At 55.8% G+C, this 26,100-nt stretch overlaps 2 protein-coding genes across 15 annotated transcripts in view; one reads left to right on the forward strand and one right to left on the reverse strand.

Moving 5' to 3' along the window:
• MRTFA (myocardin related transcription factor A) overlaps window positions 1–15,018 on the forward strand; it is a 217,819-nt gene extending 202,801 nt beyond the window's left edge. For all 7 annotated transcript variants that reach the window (XM_074391145.1, XM_074391146.1, XM_003932842.4 and 4 more), the window contains 8 exons: window positions 829–1,004; window positions 1,510–1,659; window positions 4,667–4,920; window positions 5,155–5,326; window positions 6,332–7,366; window positions 8,313–8,465; window positions 8,769–8,829; window positions 13,373–15,018. In XM_074391145.1, coding sequence (XP_074247246.1) covers window positions 829–1,004; window positions 1,510–1,659; window positions 4,667–4,920; window positions 5,155–5,326; window positions 6,332–7,366; window positions 8,313–8,465; window positions 8,769–8,829; window positions 13,373–13,890 — 2,519 coding nt within the window. In that variant the 3' untranslated portion in view covers window positions 13,891–15,018. The remainder of the gene's footprint in view (window positions 1–828; window positions 1,005–1,509; window positions 1,660–4,666; window positions 4,921–5,154; window positions 5,327–6,331; window positions 7,367–8,312; window positions 8,466–8,768; window positions 8,830–13,372) is intronic.
• A 131-nt stretch (window positions 15,019–15,149) lies between these two features.
• Window positions 15,150–26,100, reverse strand: part of SGSM3 (small G protein signaling modulator 3) — a 38,668-nt gene continuing 27,717 nt past the window's right edge. The window contains exons 2-22 of one of the 8 annotated variants that reach the window (XM_003932843.4): window positions 23,749–23,865; window positions 23,488–23,573; window positions 23,137–23,203; window positions 20,623–20,831; window positions 20,424–20,531; window positions 19,805–19,948; window positions 19,335–19,530; window positions 18,965–19,110; window positions 18,515–18,739; window positions 18,110–18,164; window positions 17,884–18,011; window positions 17,616–17,771; window positions 17,339–17,393; window positions 17,073–17,122; window positions 16,773–16,925; window positions 16,497–16,567; window positions 16,369–16,417; window positions 16,203–16,288; window positions 15,901–16,023; window positions 15,730–15,790; window positions 15,150–15,567 (exon numbers count right to left, since the gene is read on the reverse strand). In XM_003932843.4, the coding sequence (XP_003932892.1) occupies window positions 15,490–15,567; window positions 15,730–15,790; window positions 15,901–16,023; window positions 16,203–16,288; window positions 16,369–16,417; window positions 16,497–16,567; window positions 16,773–16,925; window positions 17,073–17,122; window positions 17,339–17,393; window positions 17,616–17,771; window positions 17,884–18,011; window positions 18,110–18,164; window positions 18,515–18,739; window positions 18,965–19,110; window positions 19,335–19,530; window positions 19,805–19,948; window positions 20,424–20,531; window positions 20,623–20,831; window positions 23,137–23,203; window positions 23,488–23,573; window positions 23,749–23,755 (2,253 nt within the window). In that variant the 5' untranslated portion in view covers window positions 23,756–23,865 and the 3' untranslated portion in view covers window positions 15,150–15,489. Of the gene's footprint in view, window positions 15,791–15,900; window positions 16,024–16,202; window positions 16,289–16,368; window positions 16,418–16,496; window positions 16,568–16,772; window positions 16,926–17,072; window positions 17,123–17,338; window positions 17,394–17,615; window positions 17,772–17,883; window positions 18,012–18,109; window positions 18,165–18,514; window positions 18,740–18,964; window positions 19,111–19,334; window positions 19,531–19,804; window positions 19,949–20,423; window positions 20,532–20,622; window positions 20,832–23,136; window positions 23,204–23,394; window positions 23,574–23,748; window positions 23,866–26,100 lie in introns of those variants that run through there. The other 7 variants (XM_010343419.3, XM_074391151.1, XM_010343418.3 and 4 more) reach the window with 7 other exon arrangements.

A 26,100-nucleotide genomic window follows, 5' to 3' on the forward strand; every position in this document is an offset into this window, starting at 1 on the left:
GTGGAACAGCAGCTCTGTGCTGCGCCCTCTTCCCCTGTCTCTGCTTCCCACTTGGCCTCAGGAGGACATGCACTCACAGCCATCCAGAGCTTGGCTGTGGGTCAGGCCAGGGCAGTTACAGCCAGCATTGTTTTCTTCTGGTGACCCTGCTGCCCAGGCTTTGGGTCTCTGGGAGCCACTGGCCTCTAGAGGAGGTCCCCACACCTCCTCTATTTCACCTGTGCAGGCAGGCATCCCCTTTCTGGGATACTCTCCATCCAAAGCCCAGAGCCAGGCTCCTTCGTCTGTTCCTGGCCTCTGGGGAATTCAGCTAACTCACAGGGCTGTTGTCCAAGCTCTTTGGGTCCATCGTTAGCAGGCTCAGAGCCCTCACTGTACCATCTGTAAGCATCATGGGGGAAGAAGAGAGTTTTGTGCAGCATGGGATAAAGAAACATTGTACCTTTAGCAACAGGGAAATGGTTGAGGTGGAAAGGTAGCCCAGGTCTCCCAGGGAGGAGCAAGGGAGGGAGGGAAAATTTGGCTTTGAAGACTAAGCACAGTATAGAGTTATAAGCAAGAGGCTACAGGAGGCATTTGTTCAGCCCATGAGGTCACTCTGATGGCCTAGGAGGCCTTTCCTGGCTTCTCTTGCAGGGTCATGATGATGACCAGAGCTTTTTCAGACCAGGAAAGCAGGTTGGCTGCTAGTCTCCCTTGGCTTGCCTGCTTCACAGGGCACGTGGGCTCTGGGCCAGGCACTCTGCCTGTGGCCGGTGAGCACGGCCTGTCCCTGCTCACCTGTGCACTGGGCTGGGGGTGGAGTCTCATGGAAGCTTTGGGTTTCAGTGGGCCAGGTGAACTATCCCAAAGTAGCAGACAGCTCTTCCTTCGATGAGGACAGCAGCGATGCCTTATCCCCCGAGCAGCCTGCCAGCCATGAGTCCCAGGGCTCTGTGCCGTCACCCCTGGAGGCACGAGTCAGCGAACCACTGCCCAGTGCCACCTCTGCATCCCCCACCCAGGTGAGTGTTGCTTCCAGATGCTTCCCCAGCTCTCCAGCTTACTCAGTGCTGGGGCTGCCCTGAGTAAGGTCTCCCTTCTGGGCCAGGGTTGCCTCCTGCTCTGCACAGGGAAGCCCGGGTGTGGGGAGGGGGCGCTACCCTAGTGGCTCAGATGCTGGCTGCTTGAGCTCCTGCTTGTGGGAGATGTGGGCAATGGCTGGTCTCCAGCAGCCAGAGGTCAGGTGGAGGACAACACTGGCCACAGCTGCCTTGCAGTGGGATTGCAAACCTCACGGGCCCAACAGGCCCATTCTGTATTCATTTATTCGGAGCAGCCTGCTTTTCTTGAGTATATTCAGTTCTGTGAACTTTTCACTGCCTTCTCTCTGGGGTTGCTCTTCCCTGGTCTCTGCCCGCCATTTCCTCTCTGATAGTGATGGCAACTGAGGGCCCTGTGCAGGCTGGGCAGGCTGGGCACACCCTACCTGGAGGTGGCCATGTCCTCACTTCCCTTTTTCCGTCTCAGGTTGTGTCTCAACTTCCGATGGGCCCAGATTCCGGAGAAATGCTTTTCCTGGCAGAGCAGCCTCCTCTGCCTCCCCCGCCTCTGCTGCCTCCCAACCTCACCAATGGAACCACTGTCCCCACCGCCAAGCCCACCCCCACGCTCATTAAGGTACATTTCTGCCAGCGATTGTACGCTCCCCTTCCCTGTGACCTTTTGAGTCCTGCTGTGACTTCATTTCCAGCTGTGGGGACAATTGCAGGGGGTGTGGTTCATGTCTAGGCTCTCCCAGTGGTCAGAGAGTTTCTTCCCGTTCTCTTTGCTATCCAACATGACACTGGCTGTTGGAATCATAGCCACATATCGGTGGCTATGGGCTGGCCTTGGGCATTCCAGGTACTCATTCCTGCTCTCATCCATGAAATCATACCCACACATTCTGTCCTTGTTCACTCGGCAACTCCATGAGCCAGTCATTAATAGAGCTATGTACTACAAGTGAGGGGCTGAGAAGTGAAGTGATGTGCCCGGAGTCATGCGGGAGGGGCCAGACCAGAAATGCCTGCAGGAGGCAGGAGTCACTGCCATTGGTGTGGGGGACCCTGTGCTGGGCACTGCTGCCTCACTTACACAAAACTGTCTGCTGTTAAATTCAGCTGCACCAAGAGCTGATGCCAGATCCTCCCTGTTCCGCAGAGCCACCTGGCCACCAAGATCTCGGTGACCCCAGCCCCACACCTCTGCCTGGCCCATGCCTCCCTGACCTGGACCCTTTCTGCTCTGTCCTTTCTTATTCTCTAGGTTCTCTTCTCACATAGACCCTGTGCCTGGCTTGGCAGCCCCTGGCCATCTGAGCCTCAGAGAGGCCGACAGTCTGCAGCCCGGGCTGTCTGGCGGCCATACTCTGGCCTTAGTGGGCCTCACTAGCTCTGGGGCTGCCTGCCTGTCCTGTGGTGCTGCCTGGCTCTGTCCCATGGTGACAGCCCCAGTCCCGCGTCTGCACATGACTCTGTCATCTGCTGCCTCCTGCTTCCTCCATGTCAGAAGGTCACTGTGGCTTCCTGAATGTCACTGTCTCCTCCCTCAGTCCTGGGGAGCAGTGAGTGGTGTCTTCCCCCAAGCCCACTCCTGCTGTCAGCTCAGTTAGTGCCTGTCCTGCACCTGCATTCTCTTCCTCACTGTCCACATATGTCCCTGCTTTTCCCCCAGAGTTCCTCCCTCTGGTGTGCTTCTTGTCACACTCCTGTCGCCTTCCTTTGCCCATAACACTTGGAAGAAAAGTCTTTATTTTGTCTGCACATCTCTTCAGCAGTCACCCCACCAGTGGCCTGAAACATTATCTTTTTTCTTTTGAGACGAAGTTTCGCTCGTTGCCCAGGCTGGAGTGCAATGGCACAGTCTCGGCTCACCGCAACCTCCGCCTCCTGGGTTCAGGCAATTCTCCTCCCTCAGCCTCCCGAGTAGCTGGGATTACAGGCACGCGCCACCATGCCCAGATAATTTTTGTATTTTTAGTAGAGACGGGGTTTCACCTTGTTGACCAGGATGGTCTCGATCTCTTGACCTCATGATCCACCTGCCTTGGCCTCCCAAAGTGCTGGGATTACAGGCTTGAGCCACTGCGCCCGGCCTGATATATTATCTGTAAGAGCCTCAATCCAGGCTGGGCGCGGTGGCTCACGCCTGTAATCCCAGCACTTTGGGAGACTGAGGCGGGTGGATCACGAGGTCAATAGATTGAGACCATCCTGGTCAACGTGGTGAAACCCCGTCTCTACTAAAAATACAAAAAATTAGCTGGGCATGGTGGCGCGTGCCTGTAATCCCAGCTACTCGGGAGGCTGAGGCAGGAGAATTGCCTGAACCCAGGAGGCGGAGGTTGTGGTGAGCCGAGATTACGCCATTGCACTCCAGCCTGGGTAACAACAGCGAAACTCCGTCTCAAAAAAAAAAAAAAAGAGCCTCAATCCAAATCCACCCCCATCCCCACCTGCTGTGCTATTGGCCCAGTTATTGGGGTTCCCTCTCCTTGGTTGTTGTGCTTTCCCTGCCTCCCTTCCTCTTCCCTTTAAGTGGGGGTACTCCCTAGGCTCTGCATTTGGCATCCTCTCTCCCTCTTTTTGCACTTCTGCCTGCTCCCCAGCCTGTGCTCAGAGGCCTCTCTGCAGGCTCTCTTCCCTTCTCCTGGGGCATTGCTGACCCCACAGCCCCAGCAGCCCTGCCCTTTCTCCACTCTTTCCACCCTCCCAGCAAAACCAGAACCTCTCCTATGATCACTGCTCACCTGCCGCATCTTCACTTTGTCTGTTCTTCTACTAGTGGGTCACCTGCCCAACTTTCCTTTCGGTCCTCATTGCCAGGATGTCTAGAAGCCACCTGTTCCTACATCCGGCCTTGTACATTTCTGTCTGCTGTTCTCTGCTCAGAACTTCTCGGCTGTCCACGGTCTCTCTCTGGCACTCCCTGGCTAACTCACCTTGTCCAACTGCGCCCTTCCTTGCTCCAAGAACAGGCCTCCCACACACCTCCTGGCCCTTCTTGGTCAGTTTGGGTCTTCTGACTCTCCTGGCCCAGCAGCCGTGCCAGCTGGAGGTCTTTGGGGCATGAATAGAAGTTTTTGGAGTTCTGGGTTAGAGCAAGAACAAGATCACATTGTGACTTTGGGCAAGTGACTTCTCTGAGCTTGTTCACCATTTTCAAGTAGACACAACAGATCCTACCTGGCAAGATTCCCTCCAGCCCCAAAAGCAGCAAGAGAAGAGCAGGCAGCATTCTTGAGAGGCTGGCGTGACTCAGTCTTTGTGAAGTGCCTGGTCTGGTGCAGCCTGAGCGCCATCCACCAGCTGGGTGTTACCTCTCTGTGTGCACTCTGCTTGTGGTCATGGTGATGTCTGTGCTTGAACATTTGGTTGATTGACCCTCCAAGCTAGAAGCTCTTTTAAGCCAGGACCCAGGCACAGCCCCTCTCCTCTCAGTCCAGCCCCTTTCCTGGCACCTTTCTGGGCATGTTTCTGTTTTTGGTGGAGCATATGGTCCCACAGGGAAGAGTAGAAATGGGCAAAGTGTGGATGGATGGGAGTGTCTTCTTGGAAGCCACATAGGCATGGGGAGAGCTGCCAGCCTCACCCCGAGAAACCCGAGGCAGCCCCTGATGGCGCCCTGTCTCCTGTGCCCTCAGCAAAGCCAACCCAAGTCTGCCAGTGAGAAGTCACAGCGCAGCAAGAAGGCCAAGGAGCTGAAGCCAAAGGTGAAGAAGCTCAAGTACCACCAGTACATCCCCCCAGACCAGAAGCAGGACAGGGGTGCACCCCCCATGGACTCTTCCTACGCCAAGATCCTGCAGCAGCAGCAGCTCTTCCTCCAGCTGCAGATCCTCAACCAGCAGCAGCAGCAGCAGCACAACTACCAGGCCATCCTGCCTGCTCCACCAAAGTAGGCACCTGCTCGTCACTGCCCGCCCCCATCCCCAAGCCGCCCTGAGCCAGGAAGGTACTGGGTCTGGTACCCCACATCTATAAGGACCCTCTGGTTTGGATGCTACAGAGTGGTCCTGCAGGCAGGACCGCCCGTCTGTCCCCAACCCTGCAGCCCAGGCTTGGGCTGCCACCTACAGAGGCCAAGGTGATGCTGGATGAGGTGGTGCTTATTTCTGCTTTTTCTTCTCAGGTCAGCAGGGGAGGCCCTGGGAAGCAGTGGCCCCCCCACAGTGCGCAGCCTCTCCACTGCCAACAGCAGCTCCAGCTCAGGCGCCCCTGGGCCCTGTGGGCTGGCACGTCAGAACAGCACCTCGCTGACTGGCAAGCTGGGAGCCCTGCCAGCCAACCTGGACGACATGAAGGTACACAGCCACCTCCCTCCCACTGGAAAACTTGAGCCACTGCTGGTCTGGCCCTTCCCAACAGGGGCTGTCTGGGTGCTGGGTTTTAGGCAGGGAAAGCAGCCAGCCCAGGACCCACCATCAGAGAAGGCAGAGCAGGGCTCCAGGCTCTGGTCTCCACCAGACAGGGGCACTTGGACACAGCTCTGAGGCTGCCTGGCGTGGTTGTGGTGGTACCAGCTTCCTCATGGTGGTTCCTGATGTTGGCAGCACAGCCAGCATCTGTCCAGGTCGTTGTGTGTCTCTTAGCTTCCTCACCTTGGGTGGTGCATACAGTGTGAGAAGTGGGGATCGGCGCCCCTTTGAGGATGGTTAGGCTGAGGCACCGACGGGAGGAGGAGCTCGTCCACAGTCGCAGACCTGGTCAGTGTAGACAGGGCTGTCCCATAGCAACCCCGCCCGCATCTTCCCCTTTGCCAGTTAATGCGGAGCTTACTCAGCCGTTCAGGTGCAGTGTCTGCCTGGGAAGAGAGTGACCCATGATCAGGGTCACAGACTTAGCTTCGTCCTAGGACCTTGGAGAGGAGTGGGTTACACCCAGTGCCCTGCCTGTTTTCTCTGCCCCATCAGAAGATGGATTGGACCGAGCTTTCTTGAGCACTTGTCCTCTGAACAGCTCTACTTTCATCAGCTGTTTTCTCTTCTGTAAAATTCAGTCTGTTCTATTCAGTATTTGTTGAGCCCAGGCACCACGCTGGGGGCTGGGGACAGCTGTGGGCATCACGTGCCAGCCCCCAATGCCTGCATAGGTGGGAAGCATTTTAACCAGGCCCCTGCTAGAGTGAGAGCAATGAAAGGGAGGACACTGTTGGCTTGGGTGGGGGCATTGCACCCTCCAGGCTGTTGGAGGATGAGGGTAGTTGGTGCATCTGAAGTGGCCCATGGGACCCGGACTGCCCTTCTGCCTGGACTCCGTGCCCTCTGTTCAGCTGCCCCTGGCCTTCCTGACTCTGGACTCCCTTGTAGGTGGCAGAGCTGAAGCAGGAGCTGAAGTTGCGATCACTGCCCGTTTCAGGCACGAAAACTGAGCTGATTGAGCGCCTTCGAGCCTACCAAGACCAAATCAGCCCTGTCCCAGGAGCCCCCAAGACCCCTGCCACCACCTCTATCTTGCCCAAGGCTGGTGAGGTAGTGGTAGCCTTCCCGGCAGCCCGGCTGAGCACGGGACCAGCCCTGGTGGCAGCAGGCCTGGCCCCAACTGAGGTGGTGGTGGCCACGGTGACCAGCAATGGAGTGGTGAAATTTGGTAGCACGGGTTCCACACCCCCCGTATCTCCCACCCCCTCGGAACGCTCACTGCTCAGCACAGGCGATGAGAACTCCACCCCGGGGGACACCTTTGGTGAGATGGTGACATCACCCCTGACGCAGCTGACCCTGCAGGCCTCGCCACTACAGATCCTCGTGAAGGAGGAAGGCCCCCGGGCTGCATCCTGTTGCCTGAGTCCTGGGGGGCGGACAGAGCTGGAGGGGCGAGACAAGGACCAGATGCTACAGGAGAAGGACAAGCAGATTGAGGAGCTGACACGCATGCTCCGGCAGAAGCAAAGGCTGGTGGAGCGGCTCAGGCTGCAGCTGGAGCAGGAGAAGCGAGCCCAACAGCCCGCCCTCACCCCTGCCCCCACCCCTACCCCAGCCCCTGCTTCTCTCGGTGCCCCAGTGAAGCAGGAGAATACCTTCTCCAGCTGCCAGCTGAGCCGACAGCCCTCGGGCCCGGCTCAGCCATTCAGCCCCAGCCTGGCCGCCCCAACCACCAACCACATAGACCCCTGTGCTGCGGCCCCAGGGCCCCTGTCCGTGGTGGTGAAGCAGGAAGTCGTGCAGCCTGAGCCCGAGCCCGTCCCCGCCCCCCAGCTGCTTCTGGGCCCTCAGGGCCCCGGCCTCATCAAGGGAGTTGCACCTCCCACCCTCATCACTGACTCCACAGGGACCCACCTTGTTCTCACCGTGACCAATAAGAATGCAGACAGCCCTGGCCTGTCCAGTGGGAGCCCCCAGCAGGTACCTGGGTATGGGAGGAACTGGGCAGGGCCCAGAGGAGGGTGGGAAGAGCCTCTCACTGCAGCCCTCTTGGGCCGGGCGCCCTCTCGTGCTGGATAATTTGTGTTTGCTTTATTTAATCTTCCTTTCAACCCTCTGAAATGAGGGGTCGTCATCCCCATCTCACCATGGAGGCACTGAGACTTAGGAAAGTTGAAGAACCTGCCTCAGACCCCCTCACCATCAGGCAGAGCCACTGTGGGGAGCTCCCCACCTCTCTGGCAGTTGAGACTAGAACATTTCTGTACCTCAGCAGCAGGACTCCTGAGCAGCCCACACCCGGGCTGGGCCTGCCCTAACGCTGCTCTGTGGGAAGTGGCCAGTGGGGAGTGGCCACTTCCAAGGTCAGAGATGGCTTGCCCTGGGGAGAGCCTGTGGGGCCCTCTGTCTGGCCAGGATCTAGCTCAGGGTCCTCCCATCAGGCCAGCTGTCCCCACCAAGGCATCAGCAGCGGAAAGTTCCTCCAGCCGACCCTATCCCAGCCCAGGCCACAGGTAGGGCTGCCTTGCCACAGGTAGGGCTGCCTTGAGGCTTTATGTAGCCTCACAGTCTTGCAGAACCTGAGGTTAGAGGAGTAGTGACAGGAACAGGTACCTCAGGACAGGAGACGGGTCCCTGAGCAGCCCCAAGCAGAGAAAGAAGCTGCAGAAGTCTCAGGGGGTAACTGGCCCAGAGACCTCTCCCAAACCTCAAGGAGCCAGGCACCCCTGCAGGGTTGAGGGCCCCTCAGACTGTATTCCTTCTTCTCCAGTGGCTTTTAATGAAAGCTCCCTAAAAGCCAGTGCCTCCCATCTGCCCTCCTGGAGTGTGAGAGGCCCTGGCCCTGGCCCTACCCCCCGCCCCCTACAAGGCAGGTCTGCACCCTGAGCCCTCTGGCCACTAGTCCTCTCCCTGCTCTCCTGTCCAGCCCTCGTCCCAGCCTGACTCTCCAGCGCTTGCCCCCTCCACCCAGATGGACCTGGAGCACCCACTGCAGCCCCTCTTTGGGACCCCCACTTCTCTGCTGAAGAAGGAACCACCTGGCTATGAGGAAGCCATGAGCCAGCAGCCCAAGCAGCAGGTGAGGGAGGTGGGCTGGGCCTGGCCCTGGCCCTGGCCCGTGTGGGCAGCTGCCCTAGGCTGCTGGGCTGAGGCTCCTATAGCCCCACCCGAAGGAACTGGGGCCAGGCGAAGCCCGGCTTCAGGGTCAGAGAGGCCTTGGGGAGTGTGCCGTTAGGGGATGGGCACCAGGAGTCTGGGCACGCCCATGGGTGCTATGGATTTGGCTGTCCATTCTGGGGCAGAGGGAAGGCCTCATTCCTAGGCCAGGCTGGGAGCTCCCATTCAAGATTTTTATCTTTTTTTTTTCCCCTTGGGCCCACAGGAAAATGGTTCCTCAAGCCAGCAGATGGATGACCTGTTCGACATTCTCATTCAGAGTGGAGGTAACCCCGGGCCCCTGCTGCCTCCCTGACAGCCTCCTCTCTTCATAGGTGTCTCTAGCCCTGGGTTGGTTGGTTTTTATTGAAGGCTTCATGCGTGACCAGTCTTGGACAGGCACGGGATGCAGCAGTGGCTACAAGTCCTCCTGTCTCTAAGGCCTGGGCGAAAGGACCAGGGAAGGTGCCTTCCTTCAGCTGGGAGCACTGCCCCAAGGCCCTCGCCTGCCCATGAACAGGAGAGACATTTGCCGTGCGGAGCTGACACCGCAGCCCCGGGGGGCGGACAACAAATACATGAAATAAGCAGATAAGACGGAAGATCCAAGAGGAGCCCTCGGGGAGAAATGGAGGGGAGGGAACGAGGCCTGGGGAGCCTGGTGGGGAAGGGCCAGGATGCCTCCTGCGAGCAGGGGCAGCTGCGTGCATCTGTGTGGCCTCGGGATCGCCTGTCGAGTTGGAGTGGAGTTGAGGGAAGAGGAAGGACTTTGTGGCCAGATCATGCGGGCCTCCTGGGCACCAGGTCAGGGTGGCTTTGGCTGGACTGTGTGGGAAGCCATCACACAGCCTTAGCAGAGTGGCCTGGTCTGATGGAGGACCCAGGAACCTTCCAGCTACCGAAGCGACAGTAGCTGCACAAGGGCAGAAGCAGGGAACCCCAGGTTGGGGGCGGCTGGAGAGCAGGGCTGTGGCCGAGCAGGCAGCAGTGGTGGGCGGAGGAGTGGCTGGAGTTGGCCCCATTTGGAGAGCCAGGTTGGTGTCCTTATGGATGAGATGAGGGGAGAGGGAAGGAACCGCCAAGGATGACCCCAAGGGCTGTGGCTTGAAGGGGCAGGGTGAAGCAGCCATTGGCGGGGTGAGCTGGGCAGTGGGCGGGGGGGACATTGGGACCATTCTGCACAGCCTGATGGGATAATGTCATGAGCCCGAGTGGAGGGTTCACAAGGATAGTTGACATCAAGTGGCATTTGTGAGAGAGGTCAGGGCTGGAAGTAGGTGTCGGGGTGTTGTTGTGGCATCTAGATTGGCAGTCGGAGCCAGGGGGCAGCCCAGTGTGTGAGGTGGGGGAGCAGAGGTCGGGGCTGAGCCCAGCCTTGGGGGTTGGGAGGACAAGCAGTGGCAGGGCACGGTGTCCTGGAAGCCAGCTGCAGCCACGAGACCTGAGGATTGAAGCCTGGTCATGGAAGCAGGCGTCATGGGTACAACAGGAAGTCGTGAGAGGCCTGAGAGCAGGGTTGGGGTGGCCATGGAGAGCTCTCTGGGAGGTTCCCCTGCAGAGGGGAGGAAGGAGGTAGGGCAGGTGCTGGCAGGAGACGGTGCACATCTGTGTGAGGGGACCCACCTGTAGTGGGAGATCCCAGAGGACATGGAGATGGCCCTCGGGAGGAGCTCAGGGACCTTACTGGCAGCAGAAGGCAAGAAGGCTGGGCATATGGTACTGATGCTGGGCACTGAGCGTGGACTTCTCTCCTAGTGTCAGTGGCTCCAGGAGGAGGAGCGGCTGAGGGGTGCAGGCAAAGCAGCTCAGCCTGGAACCACAGCTCTACCAGGGTGGACTTGATGTTGTAGGAATTTTATTTAATTTTATTTCAATGTCAGACAAGCTCAGTCACTGGTGTTCCTGTGAGGTCAGCAATTCTCAAGCCATAGGGAGAATTTCCGGGTCCTAGGGGCACTAGTGCAGGTGGTACTGCTGTGAGGACACTGGGCTGGGCGCTCAGGAGGCAGGCTTTGGGAGGTTCCAAGGGAAGGAGGTGGCTACCCCAGAGAAGAGATTGTTCAAGAAGAAAAAGGGAAAAGGTCTTGAACTCCAGCTTTTAAGCAATGGCAGAGAAAGGGAGATGGTGGTGTGGGTGCTGCCTGCCCACTGAGGGGACACTGAGAAGTGTACCAAAAGGTGGCAGTGATGCCAGAAGCAGGTGTTTTAGGAGAGAGGTCTGGGCAGGTGGGGCGGCTGGGCAGGCAGCGACCGCCTTGCCTGTTGAGAACAGCCACAGGACAGAATGCATTCTGCTGGGACAGGAGGGGCCAGAACCTGCAGGCTGGGGAGCAGACCTGGTTTCCGCATAATTCTTTTTCTCGTTGTGGTGAAATTGCAAAATTTGCCATTCTAACCATTTTTTAAGTGTCTATTCACAGTGTTGTGCAACTATCACCCCGATCCACTCTAGAATTTCTACCTCACCCCATAGGGAAACTATCCAGACAGTAACTCCTCACTCCAACCCCTGGCATTCCCCATCCCACTTTCTACAAACTTGCCTGCTGTAGGGACCTCACAGAAGTGGAATTGCAGTTTGCCCTGTGTCTGGCTTATTTCACTCAGTGTAATGTCCTCAAGGTCCATTTGTGTTGTAGCATGTCAGAGCTTCACTTTTTTTTAAAGGCTGGGTCATATCCCATGGTGTGGATAGACCACTTTTTCTTTATCCATTCATCTGTGGCTGGGCACCTGGCTTGTTCCCACCCTCTAAGTGTGAACGACGCTGCTGTGAATGCGGGTGTGCAGGTGTCTGAGACTCTGCTTTAGTTCTTCTGGGCATAAACCTAGGGCTGAATTGCTGGGTTGTATGGTAATTTCTGTGTTTAACTTCTTGAAATCTCTGAACTGTTTCCACTGTGGCTGTAGACCAGCAAGGCACAAGGGTTCCACCTCCTCACCAGCACTTCTTATTGTCAATTTTTTTTTTTTTTTTTTGAGATGGATTTTTGCTCTTGTTGCCCAGGCTGGAGTGCAATGGCGCGATCTCGGCTCACCGCAACCTCCGCCTCCTGGGTTCAGGCAATTCTCCTGCCTCAGCCTCCTGAGTAGCTGGGATTACAGGCACGCGCCACCATGCCCAGCTAATTTTTTGTATTTTTAGTAGAGACGGGGTTTCACCATGTTGACCGGGATGGTCTCGATCTCTCGACCTCGTGATCCCCCCGCCTCAGCCTCCCAAAGTGCTGGGATTACAGGCTCGAGCCACTGCGCCCGGCTTTGTCAATTTTTTTATACAAGCCATCCTAATGGGTGTGAAGTTTGCATTTCTGTCATTAGTAATGTGGGACATCTTTTCATGTGCTGCCTAACCTTATTTGTGTATTTTCTATTGGAGAATGGCTGAGTCCTTTGAACATTTTTTTGAGTTTTAAAAAATTTGGTAAAATACACCTAAAATTTACCTTTTTGTTTGTTTGTTTGGTCAGGGGGTGGGTAAAGATGGGGTCTTGCCTTTTTTGCCAGGCTGGTCTCAAACTCCTGGCTTGAAGCCAGTCTGCCTGTCTCAGCCTCCCAAAGTGCTGGCATGACAGGCGTGAGCCACTGTGCCCAACCCATCGTAACCATTTTGTTGCTGTTTTGAGCCACAGTTTTACTCTGTCGCCCAGGCTGGAGTGCAGTGGCTTGATCTCGACTCACTGCAACCTCTGCCTCCCAGGGTCAGGTGATTCTCCTGCCTCAGCCTCCCAAGTAGCTGGGATGACAGGTGCGCCACCACACCTGGCTATAATGTTTGTATTTTTAGTAGAGATGGGGTTTCACCATGTTGGCCAGGCTAGTCATGAACTCCTGACCTTGTGATCCACCCACCTTGGTTTCCCAAAGTGCTGGGATTACAGGCCTGAGCCACCACACCTGTCTGAGTTACTTGTCTTTTGTGACAGGTTATTTCACTAAGCAGTGTTCTCAATTCCTTCATCCATTGATGGACATGGGTTGCTTCCACATTGTTAACTACTGTGAATAATGCTGTTGTCAACACCTGTGTAAGAATTGCTAAATCTTATGGTAATCCTATTAAGTTTTTGAGGAACCTCAAAATGCTGTTTTTCATAGCAGCTGTGCCATTTTGCATTTCTGTCACAGGGCACAAGGGCTCCAGTTTCTCTCTGTCCTCACCAACACTCTTAAAAATTTAATTTTGCCGGGCACAGTGCCTCACGCCTGTAATCCCAGCACTTTGGGAGGCTGAGGGGCAGATCATGAGGTCAAGAGATCGAGACCATCCTTGCTAACATGGTGAAACCCCATCTCTACTAAAATACACAAATTAGCTGGGTGTGGTGGCACACGCCTGTAGTCCCAGTTACTCTGGAGGCTGAGGCAGGAGAATTGCTTGAACCTGGGAGGCGGAGGTTGCAGTGAGCTGAGACCACACCACTGTACTCAGGCCTGGCTCCTGGTGACAGAGGGAGACTCTGTCTCAAAAAAAAAAAATTATAGTAGCTGCTCCAGTGGGTTTGAGGTGTATCTCACCGTACTCTCCCTCATGACTAGTGATACTGAGTTCTTACGTGCTGTTGGCCATTTGTGTGTCATCTTTGGAAAAATGTCTGTTCAAATCCTTTGCCCATTGTTGAATCAAGTTTGTTTTTTTGTTGTTGAGTTTTAAAAGTTCTCTGTGTATTCTGGATATCACTTCTTTAAGAGCTTTATAGTCTTGGCTCTTACATTTAAGTCTTTGATCTGTTTTATAAATGATGTGAAGTTGGGGTCCACATTCATTCTTTTGCCTGTAGATATACAGGCTTGGTTTCTGATATCCATTTACTGTGTCTTGATTGGCAGAAATTTCAGCAGATTTCAAGGAGCCACCATCCCTGCCAGGGAAGGAGAAGCCATCCCCAGCCACAGTCTGTGGGTCCCCACTGGCAGCACAGCCATCACCCTCTGCTGAGCTCCCCCAGGCTGCCCCACCCCCACCGGCCTCACCCTCCCTCCCTGGGCGTCTGGAGGACTTCTTGGAGAGCAGCACAGGGCTGCCCCTGCTGACCAGTGGGCATGAGGGGCCAGAGCCCCTTTCCCTCATTGATGACCTCCATAGCCAGATGCTGAGCAGTACTGCCATCCTGGACCACCCCCCGTCACCCATGGACACCTCGGAATTGCACTTTGCCCCTGAGCCCAGCAGCAGCATGGGCCTGGACCTGGCTGATGGCCACTTGGACAGCATGGACTGGCTGGAGCTGTCGTCAGGCGGTCCCGTGCTGAGCCTGGCCCCCCTCAGCACCACCGCCCCCAGCCTCTTCTCCACAGACTTCCTCGATGGCCATGATTTACAGCTGCACTGGGATTCCTGCTTATAGCTCTCTGGCTTGAGACTGGGGGTGGGGAAGGGGCTGGGGAGTCAGGGTACTGCAGTGCGTGGCTCTCCTGCGTGATTGGGCCTCTCCACGTTGGTGAGCCTTGACAATCACAGCCCCTGCTTTTTCCCTTCCCTGGGAGACTGGAACAGAGAAGCCCCTACTCCTGGTTCAGGCCTACCTAGGGCAGAGGAAAGCAGCTGTCAAGCAGTAGCCCTGGCTGTCACGCTGGGGTTCTGGACGCCTGGTCAGGGCCAGGGCCATTTCAGCTTGACCTCCTTTTTTGAGGTCAGGGGGCACTCACTGGCTACAATTCAGCTAAGGTAGGTAAAGCCCAGCCAGGATGCTTTTCTTCTGGCCCAGGGCTGAGACAGGTCAAGGGGTGAACCTCCTTTCTTTCTCTCTCCGCTTTGCTCTGAAGGGAGAAATCAGCCTGGGCCGCTTTCCACGCCCCATTCCCGGTGTCTGCCAACCCCAGGGTCCCAGGGCTCCCAGCCATTTTAGTGTCTTGGTGTAATGTAACCATTTAGTGGTTGGTGGCAAAAATTTTCTGTACAGATGTGTATACCTCTATATTATATATCAACATACATATAGACATATTTTTGGGGGTAAGGAGATGGGTGCCACTCCCTCCCATCCTACTTTCACAGAAGGGCCTGCAAGGCCATAGCTCCTGGGGGCTGGATGTAGGGTTACCCTTCAGCTGTGTGCCAGTCTGGTGCCCAGCCTGGCATGCAGCTACCCAGGCCTACCCATCACGTGTGATTGATATGTAGACACCCTGCCACAGTCTGTGCCCCACCTGCCCTGCTTCCTGGCTCCTTATCAGTGCCACGAGGGCAGAGGTGCTTCCTGGCCTTCCTGCCAGGAGCTCTCCACCCACTCACATTCCGTCCCCACCACCTCACTGCAGCCAATGTGGCCCTGGGACAGGAGGGGATTTGGGCCCAGCTTCACCCTGCTGTGGGGCTAGGAGGTGGCCTTGTGGCTACCTCCTGCCCTGGGGCCACTGGCTTTGCATTCTGGCCTGACTCGTAGGGGAGTAGGGATGGAGTCACCAAAACCAGTGCTGGAACAAACACGGGGAAGGTGTGTGAACTTTTTAAAATAAAAACAAAAACACAGGCCTGACAGTCCAACTTATTCACTCCATAGAAAGGGTGGGTGGCACAGCTGGGTCCTGGGCCTGTTATGTCCCAACACCTGAGGGGCCAGACCTTGGATCTGAATCCAGCCCTGGCTGCACAGAAGACAGGAGGTACTTTCTCAAAGACAATTTATTTATAAACCAAGGAGTCCAGGAGCCTATTAGCTCATCCCCACCCGCTTCCCTCTTCCTGAGCAAAGATGTGGCTCCCCACCTCCTCAAAGGTTTTTGGTACAAACTGTGGTTTGGGCCCAGAGCATCCCTAAGGACCCTGGTGGGACAGGGCACCCTCTGTTCCCACCACCTGGGATGTGCTGGGAAAACTGGAGTTGGGGCAGCCTGTAATCCTGGGGCCCTAGGCAGGGCTCTGGAGCAGCTCTTCCCCAGACCCTGCAGCCTGGGGGGCCTGGGCCACCACAGGCCCGAGGCTGGCCAGGGTGGGCAGGAAGGGGTCACCCGTCCACATCCCAGCTGAAGAGGTGGTGCTTCACCAGCATGTCTCGGACGCCCTCCTTCAGGGGCTGCTGCGCCTGCAAACAGGGCAGCCCCTCACCTCACAGGCCTTGGGCATGGCCGGGGCCAGGGTGGTTCCTAATCACTGGCACAAGCACTCTGGGTCCCCACCTTGGCCACCCCAGGACCTGTCTGGGCAGCTCCATCAGTGCAGGCCCTATGAGGCCCACACCACCAACCTCTCTCTTTGCAGGGAGCTCCCAGTCCTGGGAGAGACTGAAGGCAAAGCAGCAGAGGACTCTAGAGGTGAGGAGTGGGGTGGTGAGGCTCTTGGCACCCCAGCCAGCCCTTCATACCCCACCTCCATCCCCAACCCCAGGCCTGGCCCAGAGGCTCAGCAAGGTCCTCACCGGAGCTCACACTTGATCTGGACCCAGCCCGGGCTGCGCAGGAAGGACCAGGGCTGGTACCACTTCTCCACGGTGGGCAGGCTGGAGCAGAGCACCTCCAGCCACAGGTGCAGCACCTGCTCACTAGGGACACGGCCAGGAGTGGGGAGCAGGGGCAGCTCCAGGCCCTTCTGGCTACAGCCATGGTGGGGGCCTCTGACCTGTCCCTCAGCAGCTCCCAGACCACCCTCTTCAGGGAAGGACCTGGGCCTCCCCCCTCCCCCCACTCCAGGGCTCTCCTCCAACCCCTTTTCCACACTCACTTGAGCCCCACGCAGATCAATGAGCGGAGCTTCACATCCATTTGTGCATGCACTGCATCGTGGGTCACGTTCACAGACTGCACAGCCTGGGGACAGCACAGGCAGCTGTCACTTGGGATAACCCCAGAGAGGTCTCTAGGATCTGGCAGAGGAGGCTCCCCCTTACCCGGTAGAGCAGCTCCTCCGGGGTCAGGACCTTGCCATCTTCATCCAACCTGAGGGGGCACCGGGGCTGGGTCAGGCCTCACCCTCCCACCACAGGCGACCCTGCCAGGAGAACCCGGGCCCATTTACCTGAAGGTCTTACAGAGAACCAGGCGGGAATACACGGAGGCGAAGTCTCTCTCGACCTCCCGGCCTGCAGCCTGTGAGGAAAACACACGGTGTGAGTGCAGGGACAGGAAGATGCTGGTTCAAAGCCCTTGGGGCCAACTAGGTATCTGTCACGACCCTGCCAGCTCTTCCCATCCTCTTAGTAGGGCCCAGGGGCAGGAAGAGCCTAAGATGGGTGCTAGGGGGCACAGCAGGGGTGGTGCAGGGTGGGAGACATGGGCCCAGCCACTGACTTACCTCCTCGATAAACAGCCAGGGGTGGCAGGCACCCCCAAGCAGGGATGGCTTCTTCAATCCATGTTCGAACAGGGCCTTAAGGGCCGGGCAAAGGGTCCCTCGCACGAGGTCTGTGACCCCCTCAGTCACTGAGTCGTCCCCCGCGATGGAGTACTAATAAGAGTGATGGGTCTGAGAAAGCCGTGCCTGGCGCCTGCAGCCAGGCACCTTCCCGTCCTCTCTGCTATGCTAAAAGCTAGGACTCCCTGGGGACACAGGCCCTCGCTAGGAGGCTGCCAGCCGTGCCCAGCCTTCCCTTACCTCTTTGCTGCGCTCATCCAGGACTTCCACAAACTTGGCTGGAAACCAGCCTGCAGGAAAAACAAGCCCTGTGAGGCACAGCCGGGTTGCTGCCCCGATGGCTGAGGACAGGACAGACACAGCCCGCAGGCAGGCCACCAGCCCAGCTGCCTCGGGGACCTCAAGCCAGGCCAGGGGTATGGAGAATGGCTACCCCAAATCTTTTAAGTCTTCTGTGCCCACCCCTTCCTCCCTCTCCCAGCTCAAGAGCAGACCAAGGCCCCCACCTCGCAGGCCATTCAGCTCCCCTACCCAGCAGTGCTCGTCCTTCTGAGACACGATCTGCACAGGAGGAAAAACAGCAGGAACCAAAGCTGGGTGCCAGGGGCCAGCACCTCCTGCACCCTCGATACGACTCCTCAGCAACTAGGCCAGGCCAAGACCCCCACATGTTCAGAAGAGAAGCTCTTGGCAGGGAAAGGGGGTGGGGTGGGGCTTGGTGGAGGGGGAGGCTGGGGAACCAGCCCTAGCGTGAGGACCTGGCAGTCCCTCGCCCCCACGCACTGTGATGATGTCATTCTTGCGGAAGCCCAGCTCGTCATCGTCATGCCGCTCAAAGTCCAGCAGGGCCTTGGCTCGGCGTCGGTGGCTGCGTGAACACGCCACGTAGTTCTCATGGTCCCGCTGATGGCTCTCCATGCTGTAGTCTGGAGTCAGCTCCTGCCACAGTGAACACAACACAGGCCCGCCAAGCGGAAGAAGCCTCAGCACCACCAAGGGGTTGGAGGAATTAGGGCCGCTTCTGGTGCTGCCCAGGGTACTGGTGACTCACCACGTTGCAATTTTTGGGGTCTGTGCACTGGAAGTGGTGGGCCACACGCAGGATGGCTTCCCGGAGGTCGGCCACCAGTTCCGTCTGCTTGATGTTCTTGGCCTTGAGGGCCTCCATGTCATCCTCCCCTAGGAGGCCCAGACAGCAACGGTGACCACAGCCCGCCCCAGGTGTGTGAGGACAGATGCCTGCATGCTCACACTGCTGGCACCCGCAGGGCTCTCACCGAAGAGCAGGGCACTGATGGTGGACTTTCTCCGCTGGGTCCTGCGGCGGACAACCTGCACCACGGGGAGCGAGTCAGGGCGGCCCCGGCCCCTGGGAGGAAGAGACCCCACCACCCTCCGCTTATGCTTTCTCATCTGAAATGGCCTGAGGCTGGCTCCGACAGTTGAGAAAGGAATGCCCTCTTCCCAAACCATGCCAGGGGCAGAACCCGTGACACACAAAGCCCGAGGAGGGCTGGGTCACCCCACAGCTGTGGTCGGACTGGGCCCCCGGTGCCAGGCTGGGGGGGCAGAGCGGGAAGGGCTGGTCCATTTCCCACAGCCCTCGTACTCTGAGCTTCCTCAAGGTGACCCCTCCTCCCCGCATGCCGTGGGCCCAGGTGGTGCTCCCCATCCTGGGCCACCTGAGAGAGGTTGGTGAGGGCACCAGCCCCCAGGAGCTGGCCCTGGTCTGCAATGAGATAGGCCAGGTGCTTGCGGCGCTGAGTCTCCACGGCCACATCGGTGAGGGAGCCAGCCAGCCGCATGGCCACTCCCAGAAGCAGCTCCACATCCTCCATCTGTGACGGGATATCCGAGAGTGTGTTGAAGATGGAGGCCGAGTTCTCTGACTGTATCAGCTCTTCCTCCTGGGCCATGCCAGAGCAGGATGGGGGAGAAGGTTGTCACTGCAGGACCTGGCACTAAACTAAATTCAACCCATCTTCAGGGACCCAAGTTGCCTTGGCTGGGTCATCAGGGACCAGGGGGGCTGGTTTTGCCTGGCCTAGGGAGGTCTCTCCCTCCCTCCCCATCTTGGGCTCCTACTCTTCAGCCTGAAGTAGGGCTCTGGGGACCGCAGGGCCCTGGAGCACCTTGAGGTGCAGCATGCCCAGCGTGAGCTGGAACAGCACCCGGGAACCCTCGTAGAAAAACAGGTCCCAGATTCGCAGTAGCAGCTTGATGTCCACCACGCTGGCGAAGGCCGTGAGGAACCAGTGCAGCGTGATCAGGGACAGCTCTGTAAACACAGGTGCCGAAGCCCCATGGAGGAGGTGGAGGAAACCTCCCCAGGACTGGAGGGAGGTCCTCCCTGCTCAAGAGGAAGGCAGGGGGCAGGGAACACCAGAGAACAAAAGAGCACCAAACACCATGGGGTGGGGTGCTGTGTCTCATCCCCACTGGGCCATCTGCCTGAGGACTCCAAGCTGCAGCATGGGAGCCGGGGGCTCAGGAGCCCCTTACCGATGTCATGCTCTTGGAGCAGCTTGTCCAGGCGAGGCAGGTACTGGACGATGAGGTGGCGCAGGACCCGCTGGTCAGTCTGGACACCTAGCAGGGTCGTGCTGAAGTAGGAGGCAGGAAGCAGGTCCTCAACGATGGCGGACATCATCCAGAAGGCATCCTCCTCCTCCAGGAACAGCAGGAGGCAGGCAGCTACCTGGCCAGGGCACGGGAACAAGGGCCCTCTACCCAGATCTTCGTACAAATTAGAAAAGGCACCCCCACCCTAGGGAGAACAATTAGCAGAAACCTCTTGGGGGCAAACATGCTGGAACACAGGCCTTCCTCAGGCTGGTTTCCTTGGCCTGGGTCATTTTCATGTTCCTCGTGCGGGAGGGGGCCCTCTGCTTGAATAATGTGCAGCTCCCCCCTGATCTCCTTGGGGACTCCCCTGTCCCCCTTCCTGCTGCCCTTTCCAGGGTTGTGCTCACCATGCCTGTGCCCTGGCAGTAGCCAATCTCTGGGTAGAGCCAGGCTAGGGCCCGGAGCACCCTGCGCAGACGGGGCACCCCAATGCTGCCCATGCTGGCGAAGCAGGCGTTGCTGGGCATGGTGCGAAGTAGGTCCTTCTCGATCTGTTAGGCAGCCACCAGCACCCACAACAACAAGACCTTGTGACACCCTGGGAGGGAGGCAGACCCCAGGCAGGCTTCTCCCCCAGGAATGGGAATTCCTTGTGCTCCTGGACAAGGTCAGCCTCCTCCCTTCAAGGTCAGCTCCCAGCTAATGAGGAGCCAGGACATCAGATCCACCTGGGAGCTTCATGCCAGACCGACTGACTGAGAACATGTGGCCTGAGCCAGGAGTCTATATTTAGAGTCCCCATCTGTTCCTAAAATGGACTCGGGCTTGGGAACCCCATCTCCAAGCCCTTTCATGGCACTGATGGCCTGTTGGACAATTCTGTGTCCTAGAGAGGACCCAGGAGGGAACAAGTGTCCTCCAGGCACTTGTGGGTGAAAGGGTAGTCTCCCCCCAAAACAAGGGCACACTCCGTCCTGCAAGCCCAGACAGCCTCCAGCTGTTCCTGCACAGCACCACCAGCCTCACCTGCTTGGCAGCAATGGTCTCATCATTGGAGCTGTTTTTCACAATCTCGCGATAGGACAGCTCAGAGTTCTTCTTCTTCTGCAGGGCTCCAGAGAGCCGCATCCATAGCTGAGGGAAGGGAGCCAAAAGGGCACTCAGTCTTTCTTGTGGCACCTGATCACAGGGCCAAGACCCCCTCAACCCTCTGTGGCCAGCTTACCTGTGGCCTCATGCCATGTGGGATGCCGGCCAGCACCAGGGAGCGGAGCTTCTCCGAGCGGGGTAGGGAGACTGCAATCTTGTCCCAGGTGAGATCCCCCACGTCGTGGTTATGGGTAAACTCCAGGTGGGCCTGCCACCGCAGCCTCTGCGGAGCATCCTCCATCAGAGGGGAGCTCGCCAGCAGATTGGAGCCAGGCTCACCACCTTCTGCCAGGAGAGAGCCACAGGATGTGGCAGTGAGCAGAGGAGGAAGGAAGCAGCATGCTCCATTGCTGTGCTCCAAACAGCCAAGCCTGTCTTCAAGAGGGCCTGAGCTTCACGGCTCCAAGCCAGATCGTTCCCCCTAGATGCAGATTCCCACAGCTAATGGCTTTCTGACATGCACCTTATGACCAGCAAAATTCTTCACTTTCTCCTCAGAGCCACTCCTACCATAGTCCTACCCGGATCCAGAAATGACACATTCTCCTGCTGCTCAGCCTAAACCATGGAGTCACCTCTGGCTCCTCCCTCACCCCGACCCCACACATCAGCAAACACACAGGATTCCTTTATGTCTCACCACCCCTGACCACAGCCCTTGTACAACCATTGTCCTTCATCTGGATGGCTGCAGTAGCCCTCCCGCTGGCCTCCATGTTGCTCCCCTTACCTCCCAAAGGCCGTTCTCCCCCACAGCCACAGTGACCCTTCCAAAATGCAAATCAGATCATGTCATTCTGGTTGCTCCCTCCACTCCAGTGACAGTCCTCCTTGCTTTTCCCCTAAAAAGGCCACTACAGGGCCTTTGCACCTCTCCTTCTGCTGTGCCCACTCCCTGGCTTCCTGCTGGGCTCTCTTCCAGTAGCATCTCCAAGAAGCCCTCTGTGGCTTCCTTATATATGACTGACTATCCCTCTTCCCCATCCCTGGAAGCATTTTTTTTTTTTTTTTTTTTTGAGATGGAGTCTTGCTCTTGTTGCCCAGGCTGGAGTACAATGGTGTGATCTTGGCTCACTGCAACCTCCGCCTCCCGGGTTCAAGAGATTCTTCTGCCTCAGCCTCCCAAGTGGCTGGGACTACAGGTGCGCACCACCACACCCAGCTAATTTTTGTATTTTTAGAAGAGATGGGGTTTTTTACCATGTTGGCCAGGCTGATCTCAAACTCCTGACCTCGTGATCCTTCCTCCTTGGCCTCCCAAAGTGCTAGGATTACCAGAGTGAGCCACTGCACCTGGCCTCCCTGGAAGTATTTTCACTGCTTTTCTCGCCCCAGCATACTCCATGCTGGTTTGCTGCCTAACTTCCTCACTAGAATCACAACTCCATGCAGTCAAGACCAGTTTTGTTCAAGGTTTTGTTCAAGGTCATGGGGATGCAGCTGTGGAGAGTACACCACCCACAGCTGGGTTCATGAGATATTTGTTGAATGAATGAGGACAAGCTCTCCTGTGGCAACCCAGCAATCCCTGTGTGAGCTCCACAGGCAGCCTCGTCCTTATTCACCTGAAAGCCAATCCGTCAGCCCAGCTTTCAAAGATAACCAACTTTGATGACTTTACAGTAAAATGCACAAATGTTAGGTGTACATTTTGGTATATAAACAAATGTCTAGACGTTGTCCCCATCAAGCAATCTCAGTTCCATGTATAACAGTGACCCAGCCAAACACAGACATTTCCATCACACAGCAAGCTCCCTGTGTCTCTCAACCCAAACCTTTCACCTGCAAATATCTGCCTAAGAATCAGAAGAACAAGAAAAACTTTTGTTGGAACTGGAAACATGAGTGACCTGAAGGTGATTAGCTGCAGTCAATTAAAATGTCCCAGCCACAGTTCTGGCCTGGCAGATGGCCTTCCCAATAGCCCACTGAGGACCAAATGGTCCACTTACAGTAGAAAAAAGAAGAGGGCTAGAGACTCAGTTACAGAAAAGTGGTTATCCAATTACTGTAAGTTCATTATAATAGAATATTATGCAGCCATTGAAAATATGCTTTTTCTTTTTTGAGACAGTCTTGCTCTGTTGCCCAGGTTGAATGCAGTGGTGCAATCTTGGCTCACTGCCTCCTGGGTTCAAGTGATTCTCTTGCTTCAGCCTTCTGAGTAGCTGGGATTACAGGCACCTGCCACCACACCTAACTAATTTTTGTATTTTTAATAGAGACGGGGTTTCACCCTGTTGGCCAGGATGGTCTTGAACTACTGACCTCAAGTGATCCACCCACCTCGGCCTCCCAAAGTGCTGGGATTACAGGCGTGAGCCACTACATCCAGCCTGAATTTTTCAACTTCTCTGCAATGAACACTAGTGCTTTTATTATCAGGTAAAGATCAGTAAAATTTATCTCAAAAAAGGCAGAGGTCTCCCAGACTTATAACAGTATCACCCTCAAATATACTCTGTCCTTAAATCTGAAACAGTGACACATCAGAACTCGGCCATCACGTGCCGTGTAATTCCACTCATGGGAATGGCATCCTCCCCAAAGAACAGCAGCAAGATGCCATGCAAGGGCTCCATCTTACCTTCCTTGTCCACCCGGAAACCAAACTCATCGTAGTAGAATTCTGGTTGCTCTGCTGACTCTTCCTTCTAGAATAAGGATGAGGAATGAAGTCAGTTGTCTATTCCCCTCGCTGGGGCCCTCAGGTCTGAAAGATGCCACCCACAGGGTTGCCTGCTAAAATCCCACCCAGCCTTCAAGCTCAAATCAAAGGCACAGCATCCTTCTCGGGTTACCACTCAGCCTCAACCTTCTCTGAACCTTCTAGCATTTTCTCCACCTTCTACAATTTTCCTTGTTCTTCTCAGAAGTGGGTCCCCTTCATAACGCAGCATGGGAGTGCAGCAGGCTGGTGCCTGGCTAACTGCTATACCTGCAGGTACTTGGCCAAGATCTCCTGGGGCCATATGCTCGGAGTCAAGGCTGAGAAAGGGCCACAGGCAGAAGGTATATGGCTTCCTAAAACCAAACAGGACCAGGAGAACAATCAAGAAAATGCAGTGGCAGGCATACATTTTCTCCACCTCTCTTATCTGGATGGTGTTTTATGGAAAACAAACAAGCCAGCCTCCATCCCTCTGGCTCCTCTGTGAGAGCTTCACACCCCTTTTCCAAGTCCAGCCCCTGCTTCTACCTGACATTGTGCTGAGGGCTAGCAACTCTTCCGCAGCTCCAGTCTTTGAAGTTTCCTATCCTGCTATCTTAGAGTTGGAAGGCTCCTCAGGCTTCATCTGGTCCAGAATCATCTGCCCTGTTAGAAGAGCAAAGAGGAAAGTTTTTTGTTTTGAGACGGAGTCTTGCTCTGTCGCCCAGGCTGGAGTGCAATGGCGTGATCTCAGCTCACAGCAACCTCCACCTCCCAGGTTCAAGAGATTTTTCTGCCTCACCCTTCCAAGTAGGTGGGAATATAGGTATACACCAACACGCTTGGCTAATGTTTGTATTTTTAGTAGAGATGGAGTTTCATCACATCGGCCAGGCTGGTCTTGAACTCCTGACCTCATGATCCACCCGTTGCAGCCTCCCAAAGTGCTGGGATTACAGGTGTGAGCCCTGGTGCCCAGCCTGAGGAAGGTCATAAAGCACCCTCTCTCCTGTAAAGAGGAGTCTTTTCCACCCACAGTCTCATTTGCTATCCTGGAGGCAGTGGGAACTGGAAGGGAAAAGTCACACTTTGTCCATTTTGATTTTTGTTTATTACTATTTTTTGAGTCAGGGTCCTCTCTGTCACTCAGGCTAGAGTGCAGTCATTTGATCTTGGCTCACTGCAGCCTCCGCCTTCTGGGTTCAAGTGATCCTTCCACCTTAACCTCCCGAGTAGCTGGGACTACAAGCACATGCCACCATGCCTGGCTAATTTTTGTATTTTTTTGTAGAGACAGGTTTTCGCCATGTTGCCCCCAAGTTTCAAACTCCTGGGTTCAAGCACTCTGCCTGCCTTGCCCTCCCAAACTGCTGGGATTACAGGCTGTACCAGGCCTTTGTCCCTTTGTAAATCAGGCTTTTTTTTTTAAGAGACATGTTCTCATTCTGTCACTCAGGCTGGAATGCAATACCAAAACCAGCTCACTGCATTCTTGAACTCGCTTGCCTCAGCCCCTGAAGTAGCTGGGATTAAAGGTGTGAGCCGCCATACCCAGCAGCTATTTGTCTTCTTACTGTTAACTTTTTTTGTTTTTTTTTTTTAAAGACAGGGTTTCATCCAGGCTGGAGTACAGGGGTACAATCACAGCTCACTGCAGCCTCGACCTCCTAGGCTCATGAGATCCTCCCATCTGAGCCTCCCGAGTACCTGGGTATATAAGTACATGCCACCATGCCTGGCTAATTTTTGTATGTCTTCTAGAGATAAGAGTTTTACCATGTTGCCCAGGCTTGTCTTGAACTCTCAAGCTCAACAGATCCGCCTACTTCACCCTCCCAAAGCGCTGGGATTACAAGCATGAGCCACTGTGCCTAGCCAAGCCTTTTACTTTTAACTACACAATGAAAGGCTCTCACTCTGTGAAAGGAAACCCTCCGTTCTTTTTCCTCTCATCTGTGAGATGAGAGGAAAACTCTCATCTCACAATGAGATGTAGTTGAAAGACTTCAAGACAAGTTGTAGCCGTTTTTGAATTTTTTTTTTTTTTTTTTTTTTTTGAGACGGAGTTTCGCTCTTGTTACCCAGGCAGGAGTGCAATGGCACGATCTCGGCTCACTGCAACCTCCGTCTCCTGGGTTCAAGCAATTCTCCTGCCTCAGCCTCCCGAGTAGCTGGGACTTCAGGCGTGCACCACCATGCCCAGCTAATTTTTGTATTTTTAGTAGAGACGGGGTTTCACCATGTTGACCAGGATGGTCTCGATCTCTTGACCTCGTGATCCAGCAGCATTGGCCTCCCAAAGTGCTGGGATTATAGGCGTGAGCCACCGCACCCGGCCCTGTTTTTGAAATTATATTTACCTAAACCTGGCAGTGAATAAAAATTTACTTTTGCCATTTTTCAGACAATGAGAGTTCAGAAATGACAGTTGTTATCCTGGTCCATAGCAGCCCCTATTCTCCATGCTATCTGCCATGGGATTCTGGTGTTGAGAATTCCAGATAAATTGGGAAGAATTAGGTAAGTGAGAAAGCAGCAAAAAAGAGGAAAATCAAACCACCACTTCAAGGGAGCTATGAGAAAATCCCAGTTCTCTTTAAAGACATATGGTCCGGGCACGGTGGCTCGCGCCTGTGATCCCAGCACTTTAGGAGGCCGAGGCGGGTGGATCACGAGGTCAAGAGATCGAGACCATCCTGTTCAACATGGTGAAACCCCATCTCTACTAAAAATACAAAAATTATAGCCGGGCGCGGTGGCTCAAGCCTGTAATCCCAGCACTTTGGGAGGCTGAGGCGGGTGGATCACGAGGTCAAGAGATCGAGACTATCCTGGTCAACATGGTGAAACCCCGTCTCTACTAAAGATACAAAAAAATTAGGTGGGCATGGTGGCACGTGC

Source organism: Saimiri boliviensis, chromosome 21 (assembly GCF_048565385.1).
Source record: "Saimiri boliviensis isolate mSaiBol1 chromosome 21, mSaiBol1.pri, whole genome shotgun sequence".
In the NCBI taxonomy this organism is placed as follows: Eukaryota; Metazoa; Chordata; class Mammalia; order Primates; family Cebidae; genus Saimiri; species Saimiri boliviensis.